This window comes from Agelaius tricolor, unplaced genomic scaffold (assembly GCF_023055355.1).
Source record: "Agelaius tricolor isolate 1412-34295 unplaced genomic scaffold, bAgeTri1.0.p SCAF_1, whole genome shotgun sequence".
NCBI classification, from domain to species: domain Eukaryota; kingdom Metazoa; phylum Chordata; class Aves; order Passeriformes; family Icteridae; genus Agelaius; species Agelaius tricolor.
In genome coordinates, this window is record NW_027269261.1 from 72,439,385 (window position 1) to 72,453,062 (window position 13,678).

The 13,678-nt window shown below is 46.0% G+C and overlaps 2 protein-coding genes across 4 annotated transcripts; both read left to right on the plus strand.

Moving 5' to 3' along the window:
* The first annotated feature begins 2,333 nt into the window (after window positions 1-2,333).
* TP53I3 (tumor protein p53 inducible protein 3) lies at window positions 2,334-10,941 on the plus strand. Of its 3 annotated transcripts, none has more exons than XM_071439788.1 (9): window positions 2,334-2,890; window positions 3,688-3,876; window positions 4,003-4,145; window positions 4,664-4,931; window positions 6,142-6,354; window positions 7,091-7,287; window positions 8,041-8,372; window positions 9,003-9,121; window positions 10,925-10,941. In XM_071439788.1, the coding sequence occupies exons 3-7, from the start codon at window positions 4,008-4,010 to the stop codon at window positions 8,245-8,247; spliced, it is 1,023 nt and encodes a 340-aa protein (XP_071295889.1). In that variant the 5' UTR covers window positions 2,334-2,890; window positions 3,688-3,876; window positions 4,003-4,007; the 3' UTR covers window positions 8,248-8,372; window positions 9,003-9,121; window positions 10,925-10,941. The 3 variants fall into 3 exon arrangements, with proteins under 3 accessions (XP_071295889.1, XP_071295898.1, XP_071295906.1); XM_071439797.1 differs by having other exon boundaries at window positions 3,688-3,803; XM_071439805.1 differs by having other exon boundaries at window positions 3,734-3,876.
* SF3B6 (splicing factor 3b subunit 6) lies at window positions 8,531-12,747 on the plus strand. Its single transcript, XM_071439817.1, has 4 exons — window positions 8,531-8,763; window positions 9,003-9,121; window positions 10,925-11,063; window positions 11,575-12,747. The coding sequence occupies exons 1-4, from the start codon at window positions 8,734-8,736 to the stop codon at window positions 11,662-11,664; spliced, it is 378 nt and encodes a 125-aa protein (XP_071295918.1). The 5' UTR covers window positions 8,531-8,733; the 3' UTR covers window positions 11,665-12,747.
* The last annotated feature ends 931 nt before the right edge of the window (window positions 12,748-13,678 follow it).

Below are 13,678 nucleotides of genomic sequence, written 5' to 3' on the forward strand. Positions count from 1 at the left end.
CCCCACCAGGCTTCACCCTCCTGTCAGCTGTACAGAGAGAGAAGGGTCTCCCCCTGAGCCTCCTTTTCTCCAGGCTGAGCCCCTTTCCCAGCTCTCTCAGCTGCTCCTCCTCAGATCTGTGCTCCAGAGCCTTCCCCAGCTCCCTTCCCTTCCCTGGACACGCTCCAGCCCCTCAGTGTCCTTCCTGAACTGAGGGGCCCAGAACTGGGCCCAGTCCTCAGGGTGGCCTCAGCCATGCCCAGCACAGGGGACAGTCACTGCCCTGGCCCTGCTGCCACACCATGGCTGGTACAGCCCAGGTGCCTTTGGCCTTCTTGGCCACCTGGGCACACCTGGGCCATGTTCAGCCGCTGTCCCCAGCACCCCCAGGTCCTTTTTCACCGGACATCTTTCCAGCCACTCTGCCCCCAGCCTGTGGCACTGCAGGGATTGTTGTGACCCAAGTGCAGGACCCAGCACTTGGCTTTGATGAACTCAATCAATTGACCTCAGCCCATGGATCCAGCCTGTCCAGATCCCTCTGCAGAGCCTTCCCACTCTCCAGCAGATCAATACTCAGATTGGTGCTGTCTGGGAACCTACTGAGGATGGACTTGGTCCCCTCCTCCAAACCATCAATAAAGACATTAAACAGAGCTGGCCCCAGAGCCTTGGGGAATGGGATTTATTAAATCTAACAGCAAGGCTTTCTCCTATAAGCTAACTTCAGACTGGCTCTATCTTATTATTTTCAGCAGGACTACACACAGAGCTGGAGCAGATCCAAAAGGCACCATTGTCTGCCTGGCTGGCCCAGTAATAAATTCAGGAGACATATCACATTTGATGTGAGGGATTTTTTTTGTTTGTTTGTTTGTTTTCTGCTATGGGGGGAAGGCAAAAAGTGTAAAGCTGAAAGATTGCAAAAACTGCCAGCACTTTCAAAATCCTGTAACAATATCCACTCATTATTTGTTCTTGCAAATACTCACATTGTTCAAAACTGGCCACTGTTCCTAGCAAAGACTAATGATAAGTTTTTCCAGGGCCAGATTTGCAGTAGTCGTTCTTTGGAGTTTACTCTTGCTGTCCTGGATGATTTCTTTGTGAAAAAAAAAAAAAAAAAAAGAAAAAAGAAGAGTAACTTTTCTTTGCATGTTACAAGATATTTCTGAAAATTATTTAAAGTTCTGCTTAGTGTTTATTCTTTAGAGCAGATAGTACCTCACAAATACAGGTATTTTAAATTTTCAGATAGAAACAGCACTGTCATCATTTGAGTGCAGTATAGTGCAAGGGGGATATGTACTTGAAAAAAAAGCATCTCCATTACAGCAATTCTGTACATGACTTTTATAATCATTGATTTAAATTTTTATTTATTTATGTCCCTGTGTTATTATAGCAGACTACTTTAGAGAGAAAGGTAGCTGAATCAGCAGAAAACTTGGGACTTCATCAACCTCAAGAGTGCTCATTAAGAAATGAAGTACAGAAGTTCAAAACTTTAAACAAGAAACTGCTGCTTTACAACATTACAGCTGCTGAGCTCCCTTCTGTTTTTTCAAGAACAATTGTGGGCTTGCTTCTCATAAAAGGACTACCCTATGCATTTGCCTTCTATGTTTCTTAATGGAATTGAAAGTGATGTCTTCACTATTTGGTTCAAGATGTTGTGCTTTATCTTTCTAATGCTGTATTTTAGCCTGCTTCCAGATAACATAGTTACTAATCTCACTTCACAAAGTAAGTTCTCTAATGGCATTATAGCTACACAGGAGCCATAGACCCAAGGGACAAAGGAAATTGCTAAACTAACACATTTTCAGACTGTCCTGTACATCCTTGAATAATAAAATAATAAAACATATTTTTATCATGTGAATTTGCATTGTTAATGACTGCAATAGAAAGTTATTTTAAACTGCAGCGGATTGCAAAGTCCTCTGGGGACAGTGGAGGAGGAACAATGCCAGTACTGGCACTGAATCAGGCTGTCTGCACTATAGACCAGGCTTCACGATCTTTCCATCTTCAGAAACACATCAATTCTTAGCTCTTCAAGTCAAGTGAGAACAAAAGAATTTTATCTATACTTGATTTGAAATTTGTTCCCTTTCAAAGAGGAGTTTGAAAGCCTCAATCCAAAAATCTCATTATTACAGGAAAAAAAAATCCACAGAAAAATCCCACACATATGAGTTACCATTTTTAAATAGTCTGAAGTGTCAGTTTTATTCCCTGACAGCTCAAACACTCAAGAGCTGGTGAATAGGACACCGAGAAAGGCGTGATCTGATCCTTCTGCAAAGCTCAAGGAGATACCATCAGACTTTTAGAGCAGTACTGATTCTGATTCCAAACCCTCAGGTAGAAACACAGGGGGTGTAAAGATGTGAACCAGCGAGCTCTGAACGCCGCTGTTCCCCAGGAACAGCAGAGCCCAGGGCAGCCTCCCCAGCACATTCACGGCATCAGGGCTGGCACAGCTCCCACGCTCTCAGTGCCAGTGCAGCAAATCGAGTCTGAGACACAGAACTCTGAAGTGACAGCACTTGCACAGCTGGAGCACACCCCATCACACACACTGGCACAGCCACGGGCAGCAGGCCAAGCTCCCCGTGTGCTGGGGCAGCGGCCGATCTCTGCCGCAAGGCCAAGCGGGAAAACAGATTTCTGTGCCAAGCCATGGAATAATCCAGGTCGTTCGCAGGAACAATGGGGAGCTGTGCTCATATTTCTGACTCCTCGTATCTGTCGCTCCAAAGAAGAACAGCCTCGCACTGTTCCTCGCCTTGGCCTGCAGGGGAGTAGCTGAGTGCCGGCAGGAACTGGGATCGGACTCTGCTCCCGAGGACAGGCTGGGTTTGTTCCGGGGCACAGACTGTCCGTCCTTCCTTACAGGAAAAAGGTGAGCTCGGGAGTGGGCTCGGGAGCCACAGAGCTTCTTAAAATTGTCATTTTCAGCCGCTGCTGGCAGATCTGAGAGCTTGAAATGGTTGGAAACCTGTATCTCAGTTTCTGCGGTTTTCTGTACGTTTCAGAGTAACGTAAATATTCAGATCCTCTTGGTTTTTTGGTTCTGTTTTTTTTTGGGGGATGTTTTTTAAACATTTTTTGTGTGCCTGCTTCTAGCAAAAAAGACAATCATTTATTAAAAAACAGGTTAATGAACTCTGACAAAAGAGGGACAAAAGCTTCCTTCACATCTTATTTTAACTGACTAAATTTGGACCAAATTAAAGGCAGCAGAAACAATTGCTATGGGTGGCACCAGGTGGGCTTTTCATTGAATTTTTTTTGCTGATATAGGCACATTTTGTGGGACTGGATTAAATTGTTAATAACAATGACTAGAAAGCCAGCCTCAGAAACAAAATCCTTTAAATTGCACTTTATACAAAGTGCTTATTCACCATAAAATAGCCATAGAGCACCACCCTGTGGGGATTGACATCCCTGGGGTTTTAAGCTGTTCATCATTCTGCATTTGCAGTTTTACAAGTAATTAGGTATGCACTTAGCTTTTCCTGCGCAGAAATCAGTGATTTTTACAGAGATTTTTTACTGTCTGTCACACAGTGCTGGTCACTTGAAGAGGCTCTGCCCTGCAGCCTATCCTGTGCTGCAATCAGTGCAGTACCAGCTCTCAGGAACTAAAAGCTGTTCCCCTTGTGATTGCCTCTCCTTCTCATCTCCTTCCACCAGGACCCAGGGAGCAGAGAGAAGACTGCTCCTCATTTGATTTTACCAGGCAGGAGAAGGCTTGACAGCTCAGCCCATCTGCTGGTGCCAAAAGGATCCCAGGAGCAGCATCTGAGGAGGTACCTCAAAGACTCCTGCAGCAGCGAGAGCCTGTACCACAGCAAATCAGGCATACAGCAATCACCTCCTGAGGCAAGGGAAATAAATAGGAATTTTAAAGCTATTTGTTACATTTCTTACCTGAGATTTTTCCGCTACACATGCCTGCATTCGTGCAATGTTTTTTTCAGTTTGGTTTTGTTTGGGTTTTTTTTTTAGAGAAAATGTTTGCAGCCTATTTTGATTGCCCAGGAGGCCCAGAAAATCTCTATATGAAAGAAGTGATGAAACCAAATCCAGGAGAAGGAGAAGTTCTTGTGAAGGTCTCTGCCAGTGCTCTGAATAGGGCTGATTTACTCCAGGTATGTCTAGGTTAAGCAGATTTATGCACCCAAAACCAACACAGTTTTCAAGTCCCTCTGTGAAGTCCTGACAGATCTGATGAGCTAAAAGAGTTTGAACCTGGTGAGCATTTGGATTAGAGAGTTCATAGGGCTGAAAGAAGAGATGTTTGTTGATTCAGCAGATAAATGTTTTAACTGAGATAGTGCAGTGCTGGGCTGGCATGGAAAGGCCATGCTCTGCAAATGGAGATCATAGTATCTCTTCAGCATGAATTAGCCTGGACAGAGGAAACTCACAAATATTTCAATTTATTCTTATTTTAAGAATAAGACTTAGGAAGAATAACACTTAGGAAACAAAAATGTTTCCAGAGGCTAGAAGATCCTCAAATTACTGCAACATATGCACAGGGCAAAATCAGGATTAAACAAATAGGAATTTAGACTGGAGATGTGTGAATGAAATATTGCAGGTAATTACACTCATTGATAGTTTTTACTTCCTTGCCTTCTCTTTTTTTTAATTTTTATTTTAGAGGAGAGGGAAGTACCCTCCCCCCAAAGGAGCAAGTGACATTTTAGGCCTGGAAGCAGCTGGGAGTGTGGCGGGGCTGGGTCCCGGCTGCTCGGGCCGCTGGAGGATCAGCGATGCAGTGATGGCTCTGCTCCCCGGGGGGGGCCAGGCACAATTCGTGACAGTGCCCGAAGGCCTCCTGATGCCAATTCCCAAAGACATGACTTTTATCCAGGCTGCAGCCATTCCTGAAGCCTGGCTAACAGCATTTCAGCTGCTCCATTTTGTAGGTGAGAGGTGCATTTGACCATTTATCCCACCAAAACAGCTCATCTTCCTTTCTGTTACAAAATCTTCTCCTTGTTGCCTCTATTTGAATGTTGCTTGCCTTCAAAGAACCTTTTCTCTGTCACTTCATTCTTGTGGGTCAGAATCCAGTATGCCAGACACAAATCCTTGAATCTTGACCACCTCTCCCCAGTGCCAACCTACCATGCTGGTTACATATTTACAAGGAAGGATATGGAAAGATAGCCAATTTATTTTCATCTGTATTTCTCAGTTTGAATCACTGAATGGTTTGGGTTGAAAAGGAGCTAGGTGATCTAGTTCTACTCTGTTGCCATGCACAGGGACACCTTCCATTAAGCCTAAATTCCATTAAGCCTAAACCCTGAAATTATTCCCGCCTTTTCAAGACACCCACTTCACTGCACCATACCAAGAACTTTATCACTATGTTCTTGTGAATCTACAGTAGGCAACATCTTGTACCTTTGTTTACCAGATATATTATTTGTAGGTAAAATCCACTCTGAGCTGATTTAAAATAGACAGAAGCCTACACTCTTCATTTTAAAAACACGCTGCCAAGGTAGTAAACCTGCCAAAGTTTTCCTCCTGTGAGAAATATCCTTCTTCTACACTCTTCAGCAGTAGCATCTGAAAGATCCAATAAGGAACAAAAAGTTCCAAACATAACTTCCCTGCACACTTGCTTCAAGTCTCCTGGGGATCAGTGGGAGGCTACTTGGTGCCTCACTTACAGAAGCAAGTGGTGAAACACAAATGAATGCAACTAATAGATGGTAAAATGATTGGTAGGACTGGTCTTTAATGTTACCCAGCATTTCTGGTATTCCTCCATTGCTGAGTGCCTGATTTCTGCAGTATGAATATCCTCCAAGTGTGTTTTCTACTGATGGTATAAAAAGGCTGTGACTGCCCTCACTTAAGCATTGGTCACAGATGCCCAGAACTGCACACAGCCAAGTCAAAGTCCTTCCCCTGAGGCTGGGAAAATGACATCCTGTCAGCACACTGCAACCTCTGCTGCTTCTGGATTTCTCTCTTTTATGAAGGCTACAAAGATGTCCAATTGTCCAAAGTCCAGTCAAGGACAACTCTTTCAACCTCCTCTTTGCTATCTTACAGATTGTTCATATTTTAATTAAAAGGTGATGCCCAAAGGGTGACCACTTTCCTTCTGCCCTCCTCCAGGTAAAGTACAGGAGGGTGAGAAAGTGTTGATCCATGCTGGAGCCAGTGGGGTTGGCATGGCAGCCATTCAGCTGGTGAGACTGGCCAAGGCCATTCCCATTGTGACAGCAGGAACTCAGGAGAAACTGGAAGCAACAGCAAATGCTGGAGCAGCTGCAGGTTTCAACTACAAGAATGAAGACTTCAGTGAAAAGGTCTTGGAGTTCACCCAAGGTAAAAACCTCTCTGTAAAAGTGCAAATGAACCTCCCAACATGTAGACACAGACTCAGTTTCAGCTGTCACTTGGTGAGGGATCAGACAGTAGTGACCCTGGAAGCACAAGCTTAATATCCTGCTCAGCCCAGAATGAGCTTTTCCTTAGTTTAACTGTGCTGTTTTCTGCATGGGCTCTCTTTGGCTGTGTTTATTTGGGGCATAAATATTGTGCCATGTTATTGCTGCCTCCCCAAGAAACTGCCCAAGGAACAAATCCTCACATTTTGGTGTTTGAGTCATCACAGAAGCACAGCATGGCCTGGGTGGAAAGGGCTTTAAAGATCATCCCATTCCAACCCCCTGCCATGGGCAGGGACACCCCACCTTGCTCTGAGCCCCATCTAACCTGCCTTGAACATTTCCAGGGGTGGGACACCTATAGCTTCTCTGGGCAACCTGTGCCAGTGCCACTTCATTCCTAAACTATTAGAAAAATGTAGCTTTTCTAAGCATTTGGGGTGGTTTATGCCTGAATTTGCTTATGGATTACTGATGATTCTTTTTTTGTGCCTGATTCCATAATTCCTTACAAATCACTGTGCCAATTCCTAATTTCAGTAGAAAGATTTAAATAAGAATTTTAGGGTAAATTCTGTACCTATAAATTACAAGGTTGTAGTCATGCTTGAAATTATCCTGCCTTTAATGCAGCTTGGACTTCATTGATGAAATCTCTTCTGTTTCTACCTGAGGTTCTGGAGTAGATATTATTTTAGATTGTGTTGGGGCCTCATACTGGGAGAAGAATCTCAACTGTCTGAGCACTGATGGCCGGTGGATCATTTATGGCCTGCTGAGTGGAGGTGAAGTCCATGGGGATTTGCTGGCAAGGCTGATTTCCAAAAGAGCCAGCATCCACACGAGCCTCTTGCGGTCCCGAGACAATGAGGCAAGTAGTGGCTATCAGCAGTGTATGCAGTTTGATCTTAAATTTATGATAGTTTTGAGAGCTTTCTTTTAAAACCAGTGTTGAACACATTCTTGTCAAAAAAGCCCCACCTTGAACTGTTACTACATTCTTTGGAAAATGTCACAAAATTAGGTTGTAATGGGTTTTTTTTCTATTTTTATCAAATTACTCCCTGAATGAGAGGAATGACACCCAGGACTTCTTAATGTGCTTCATGGATACCATAATTTAGATATTTGGCCCTAGAAGAAATAAAACTCCAGTGATCAGGCAACTTGATCAAGTCTGAGGAGGGAAAAATAGAAATCTTTATTAGGTCACTTCAAAGTAGAAACCAAGGCCATTTGGATGCCCAGTTACCAAAGAAAACTCATTTTATGTGGAATCTTCTCAGATGTCACAGTAAAAGACCCACAGTGCAGAGCCCTAAGGTGGATTCTGTGCATGGTTTAAGACAGAGTATTTACAAGACCTTTATCAGTTCGATTTAAATGGTTCTGCAAGGAGCTGACACCACTTGCTTTGCAGAATTTCATTCAATTAAGATGTAATAAATCTAAAAGCTTCTTCATTGTTTTTAATTTAGACCTGTCAGGTGTTTTTATCGCCGTTTCACTGTGAAAATGTCAGAAGGTGTCTCCTTGAGGGCTGTGTACATTTTATACACCGTGCTCTGAGACGCCTCGGTGAGCGAAGCGACTGGAAATAACCTTGCAGGTGTTTATTCCGCAGTACAAGGAGCGGCTGGTGAGAGCCTTCACAGAGGAGGTGCTGCCCCATTTTTCCGGAGAGGCTTCCCCGCGGCTGCAGCCCCTCGTGGACAGCGTTTACCCCCTGCACGCCATCGCTGAGGCACACAGGGCTATGGAGGAGAACAGGAACATCGGCAAAATCGTCATCGAAATTCCCGTTTGCGGCAAGAAGGGGCCGCCGCAGTAGATGCTCTGGGACACTCACTGCGGGGGCCGCACTGGGCCATCCCGCCACGTCTGCTCCACACCGGGACTGATTCATGTGGGTGGCGGGGAAGGGGAAAGGACAAGGAGGAAGCGTTTATTAAAGAGGTTCATGTGGCAATTCTCGCACCGCGGATCGAACGTGCGGGGGCGGGCCGGGGCCGGGCCTGGGCCTGGGGGGCTGGGGGGGCGGGGCCGGGGCCGCCCTGGAGGGGCGGGGCTTAAACACGGGGCGGGGCCGGGAGCGAGCGCGCTGCCGCTTCCCGCGCGGTGCACGCTGGGATAGATCCGGTTCCGTGAGGGCAGCGCGCGGTGCCTGCTGGGATAGACCCGGGTGTGCCGCCCGTCGCTCCCGGTCCCTGCCGGTGTCCCCGCTCCACGGTCCGTCCAAGCCGCTGTCTCCGCCCCAGCCTCCTTCCCCGCCGGTGTTTCTGTCCCAGGCCGCGGCCCCCACTCACCGCCTGTCGACATGGCGATGCAAGCAGCCAAACGAGCCAACGTGAGTGCCCTGCCCTGTCCCGTCCCTGCCGGGCTGGGCTCCGGCTTCGCCCCGCTCCGGGCACCCCGCTGCTCTGAGGGGAACGCGGCAGGGGGGTGGGACTGGGGGATATTTAAGGCCCGTCCAGCCCCAGCCATTCCGTGGCTCGGTGATTCCATGGTTTTGCCCGTAGGCTGCTGGGTTTAAGATTTGCAGTACGTGCCGTGGGCCTAACACACCGCCGGTCTTTTCCCCATCAGATCCGACTCCCTCCGGAGGTCAACCGGATCCTGTACATCAGGAACCTGCCGTACAAAATCACGGCCGAGGAGATGTACGACATTTTTGGGAAGTACGGGCCCATCCGGCAGATCAGAGTGTGAGTATTTCCAGTTCCTTTGGACCGTGAAGGGTTTCAGAGCTGGGAAGGTTCAATGTGCTGGAGCACACCCCGGGTACCAGAAGGGATGTGATGATGCTCTTAACACGTGAATTTGTTAGAGAATGATTCTGCTGGGAGGTGCAGAGAATGAACTTAAATTTGAAATGAACTTGGGGAAGTTAATAAAATATGACAAGCTTGTTTGCTTAAGTCAGTTTCAAATAAAACTGAAGTTTTACCTCGACTTGGGGTGAAAAAAGGAAAGGCAGAAGCTGAGCACAGTTTTCCTGTTTTATGAGTATCTGCTAACCAGTGGGAAAACAGGGATGTGGTGTTGCTGGATCTGTTCACTAGAAACAAATACCAGCAGCAAGCCCTGCATGGCAGAGACAGGGGCCATGCCATGTAGGGGAGGTGTGACTGTGCCTTTGGTTCTGAATTGTGTGGAGGTTGTACAAGTCTGCAGCAATTCTGATGTTCTTCTCCTGGTTAGCTCAAATGCTGAGGAACTGAGCTTTGATCATCATAGGAGGGTTTGTGTTGGAAGGGACCATTTTATTCCAACCCCCTGCAGTGGGCAGGGACACCTTCCACCTGCCCAGGTGCTCTGAGCCCCACCCAAGCAGGCTGGCCTTGAACATTTCTAGGGATGGAGCATCCACAGCTTCCCTGGGTGACTTGTTTGAATGATTGTTGTGTAAAGTGAGTTTTACAGAGTTGCTCTCAGTAAGTAAAGGACACAAGGGCACATGTGCTCCTGCTGTCACACTGGGATGTGACACCAGACAGACCCTTCTTGAGCAAGGAAGGGCCGTGGATGTGACCGGAGAAGTGGCTGAGAGAACAAGGGGCAGTGTAAACACTGCCTGGCTAAATAGGTGGAACTCTTTGCTAATGAGCATAAAGGAGAGCCAGTACTTAAGTTTTCTGAAAATATGTGGGCTGCAACAGCATGATAGTGGGACACAATTAGGACGTATCAGGGGCTCTCTGTTGTGGTGATGCTCTGGTGTGTGCACCCAGCAGTTTGTTCAGAACTACTAATTCTGGAATTTCCCACAGAAATCCCAACAAAGCCCCTCTGTAAAGGCTTCTGTGCTTTGTGCAGTGTTTATCCCATTCTCCTCACCTTTTCACAGACCCCACTGTGATATTTGTGATACCATTTGTCCTTGGGTGTTCTCAGAAGCACCTTAGGGAGGTTGTTCTGACTCTGAAGTTTCTATCACTGCCTGTTAGCGGAGACCTTTGGGATCTCTGCAGCCCCTCTGGGCTTGTTACTGTTATGTGCCAGACCTGTGTCCCATCCCTCAGGAAAAGGACATGGAATTGGTGCTCCCATGGGTGATGAAGTGCCTCAGCAGTGGGCTTGCACCAGCAGGGCTGTTCTGCCTCTTAAGTTCACTTTGTGATATGCCAGGAGCCCTGTTCCATCCTAGGGACACATCTGATCCAGACAGCCACCGACTGTCTGTCAAGTAATACTAAGTAAAAGCTAGTTGCTATAATAAAAATTTAAATTATTTCCAGACACAGCATGGCAGCCCTGACAAAAGCTGCAACAGAACAGTTGTTGTGGAGAGGTGCATTTCCCTTATGGAGCAAAATATAGCACATTTTCCTGTTGTCTCTGGCTCTGAACTGTTTGGTGTGGAAAGCAGGGATGTAGTCTAATACCTAAAAAAAAATAACAAATTGGATTTTAGTGATGTTGCATTGATTCATCTAATCTCAGTCACTGTGAAATAAATAAACTATTTCTTGTTGATTTTATTTGATTGATGCTGCCCTGCTGAGCAGTGGGAATACCCCTGAGACCAGAGGAACAGCCTACGTGGTGTACGAGGACATCTTCGATGCCAAGAACGCCTGCGACCACCTGTCAGGGTTCAACGTGTGCAACAGATACCTCGTGGTGCTCTACTACAATGCCAACAGGGTATGTGCACCTGGGCTGGGGGACCCACCTCTGAGCAGAGCTGTCAGAAAGAAACAACCCCAGCATCACTTTGTAAAGACTGTTGCTTGGGTGTTTTTAAGAAATAGAACCCAAACTGTTAGAGGGAGTGAACGGGATACATCGTCAGAGTTTCATATTTACTTGGTGGTTTGTGTGCAAAAAAAAGTACCTTTGGGCAAAGGGTGGGAAAAAGATGTTTGTGGGGAGTGTACTCTGGAGAAGAGGGTGCAGAGGTCCCACAATTGCACAGCTGCTGCAGGAGGAGAGATCTTGTTTATGGCTAAAAGGTCTACAGTTCTCTGTGTCCTCCCTGTCATTGATGACATCCAGGGCCCTGCGACATTCTCCAAAGACAAGAATCAAACAGTGCTCTGTGTGTGTGATGGTGATGGAGTTCACAGTGGTGCTTGTTGCAGATACTGGGAAATAACTTGTCATGAGATGAGAGACTTATTTTGTCTTCTTACAATTTTTATTTTCCTAATTACAGGCATTCCAAAAGATGGACACAAAGAAGAAAGAAGAACAGCTTAAGCTTCTCAAGGAAAAATATGGAATTAACACAGACCCACCAAAATAAAATGATCCCTTTTGGAAAACTGTTTTCAAGCCCTGTTGTTGAGTTCCTGGCCTAAACATAGGAATTCTTAACAAAGTGTAATTTTTTTCTCTTATGAATTTGATAAACTGCAATATGAGTTTTTATATCTTCAGATTAGGATTAAATAAATTTAGAACACAGGGAGATCTGCTTTAAGATGAAATTCCCCAAGGCAACATGGCTTCCCTGTGCTGAGGGTGACCTGGTAAAGGCTGCAATGTCCTGTTTCTAGCAGGAGCTTTCAAGAAGGGACTGAGAAGGTTCTGCACTTGACTGAACAAAGCGAGCCCAAGCCCGTGTTTGTAACAAAGTTTCTTTCACAAACTGTAGAAGATAACGGCTTTCAAAAGGATCCAGCTGATAAGGGGACTCCAAGTACCTTGTTCCCATTGATGGTACCAGCTCTGATCAGCTGCAGTGAAACAACCCAGCTCTCACACTACAAAAAAAAAGTGTATGGGGGCTTTGTTTGGTGTCCCAGGTTTGGACTGAGGATTTGGTATGAATTGAAGAACACATGACCAAAATGAGACAGCAGATGAAGGTTTTCATTTTGATACCTGTAGTGTGATTGTTTTCTACTTGGCATGGTTGAACTGTAACACATTTTCTGTATGTACATTTTTAGGTGTAGCATGTGGTGAAGGAAGACAAATTTACCTTTTTTTGGCTCTTTTTTCTGTACTCATGTCGTGTGTAAAAATGAGTGTAATCCAGGCATAGCCAGTATCTTTTGGAAGTGAGAAAGAATAAACTCTGCTTGTGTTCTGAACCAGCTGGAAGTTGTGTGAATGTGGGTAGTATCCTGCCTTAGGAGGATTTATTTGCATGGATGTGATGTTCCATTCCCTGACCAGACAGCTTCCAGCCAGTGCAGAACCAGGGCAGATAACAATATACTTTGCCTGGAATTTGTAACCCAGTTTTATTTTTCAGTGCATTGTACTGTCGTAGAGGAATGCTTCCATTTTTTGAAATTACTTTTTTGTTGGAATCTGTCACTTTGGGAACAATGCTGTGTCCATTTGGTGAAAAAATAAATGCATATTTTGCTTTTTTCCATCAAGGCTGTGCTGTTAGATGGGAGTCATTCATCACCTGAGTGTTTGATGCAGGCAGGAGCTGCAGCACATGCGTCTGTGTGGGTACAGGGATGACGCTGTGTGTGACAGGAGGGTGCCCAGCTGTGGGAACAATGCCCATCTCACCTGGAGGAGATCCCTGGCACTGCCCTGTGCTGGACACCTCCTTTGGCAGCTGGGAGGGGCTCACAGCAGTACTCACATTTAGCTGGAACTAGTGAGAAACTCAACACTCATGATTTTGCACTAAGTGGTCCTATTTTCTTCATTGCTCAAATAAACAACTACAAATTAATAAATCAGTGATGGCTCATGAAGAGGGAGCTCCAAGCCAGCTCTGGGGGAAAGCAGCCATGATGGCTGAGGTGTGATTTCAGCTTTGGGTGGGTGCTTGGAGTCCTATCCTGTGCCTGACCCTGGAGCACACTGGAACAGATCTGCCCTGCCTTCCCTTGCACACAGGCACTGGGGATGTGAGCCAGAGCTCACTAAGCCATGCTTAGTGCACAATTCCCCCAAATCTGCATCTTTCCCTTGAAACTGATGCTGTTTTTGCAGCAAGAAGCCTTGCAGGCTGCAGTAACCCCAGCTGAGGTCAGGAGCAGGCACTGGGAGACCTGGAGCCCAGGAGCTGTGTTAGCTGAGCAGTCCCTCCATGGCCAGCCTGGCTTCCAGGTCCTACCCATCAGATTAACACAAACCAAGAGCTCTCAGGCAAGAACCAGGTTGCATTAAAAATCTTTAAATGACTTAAATCCTCCTGGGGGATTTGCTTCTATGTGACCATCCATAGCTTTTCAAGGGTTACAAACTGCTCTGCCGCCAAATATGTATCTTTTATATATATAAATATATATATTTATATGTGCCATGTATATACATACACCTCCATGTACCAAACACTTGGATAA

Excerpts from the sequence above, each read along its gene's own strand:
- TP53I3 (XM_071439788.1), top strand. The coding sequence starts at position 4,008 with ATGTTTGCAGCCTATTTTGATTGCCCAGGAGGCCCAGAAAATCTCTAT. Across the intron at positions 4,932-6,141 it reads TCAGCTGCTCCATTTTGTAG|GTAAAGTACAGGAGGGTGAG; the intron begins GTGAGAGGTGCA and ends GCCCTCCTCCAG. Across the intron at positions 7,288-8,040 it reads TGCGGTCCCGAGACAATGAG|TACAAGGAGCGGCTGGTGAG; the intron begins GCAAGTAGTGGC and ends TTTATTCCGCAG.
- SF3B6 (XM_071439817.1), top strand. The coding sequence starts at position 8,734 with ATGGCGATGCAAGCAGCCAAACGAGCCAAC. Across the intron at positions 8,764-9,002 it reads AAGCAGCCAAACGAGCCAAC|ATCCGACTCCCTCCGGAGGT; the intron begins GTGAGTGCCCTG and ends TTTCCCCATCAG. Across the intron at positions 9,122-10,924 it reads CCCATCCGGCAGATCAGAGT|TGGGAATACCCCTGAGACCA; the intron begins GTGAGTATTTCC and ends CCTGCTGAGCAG.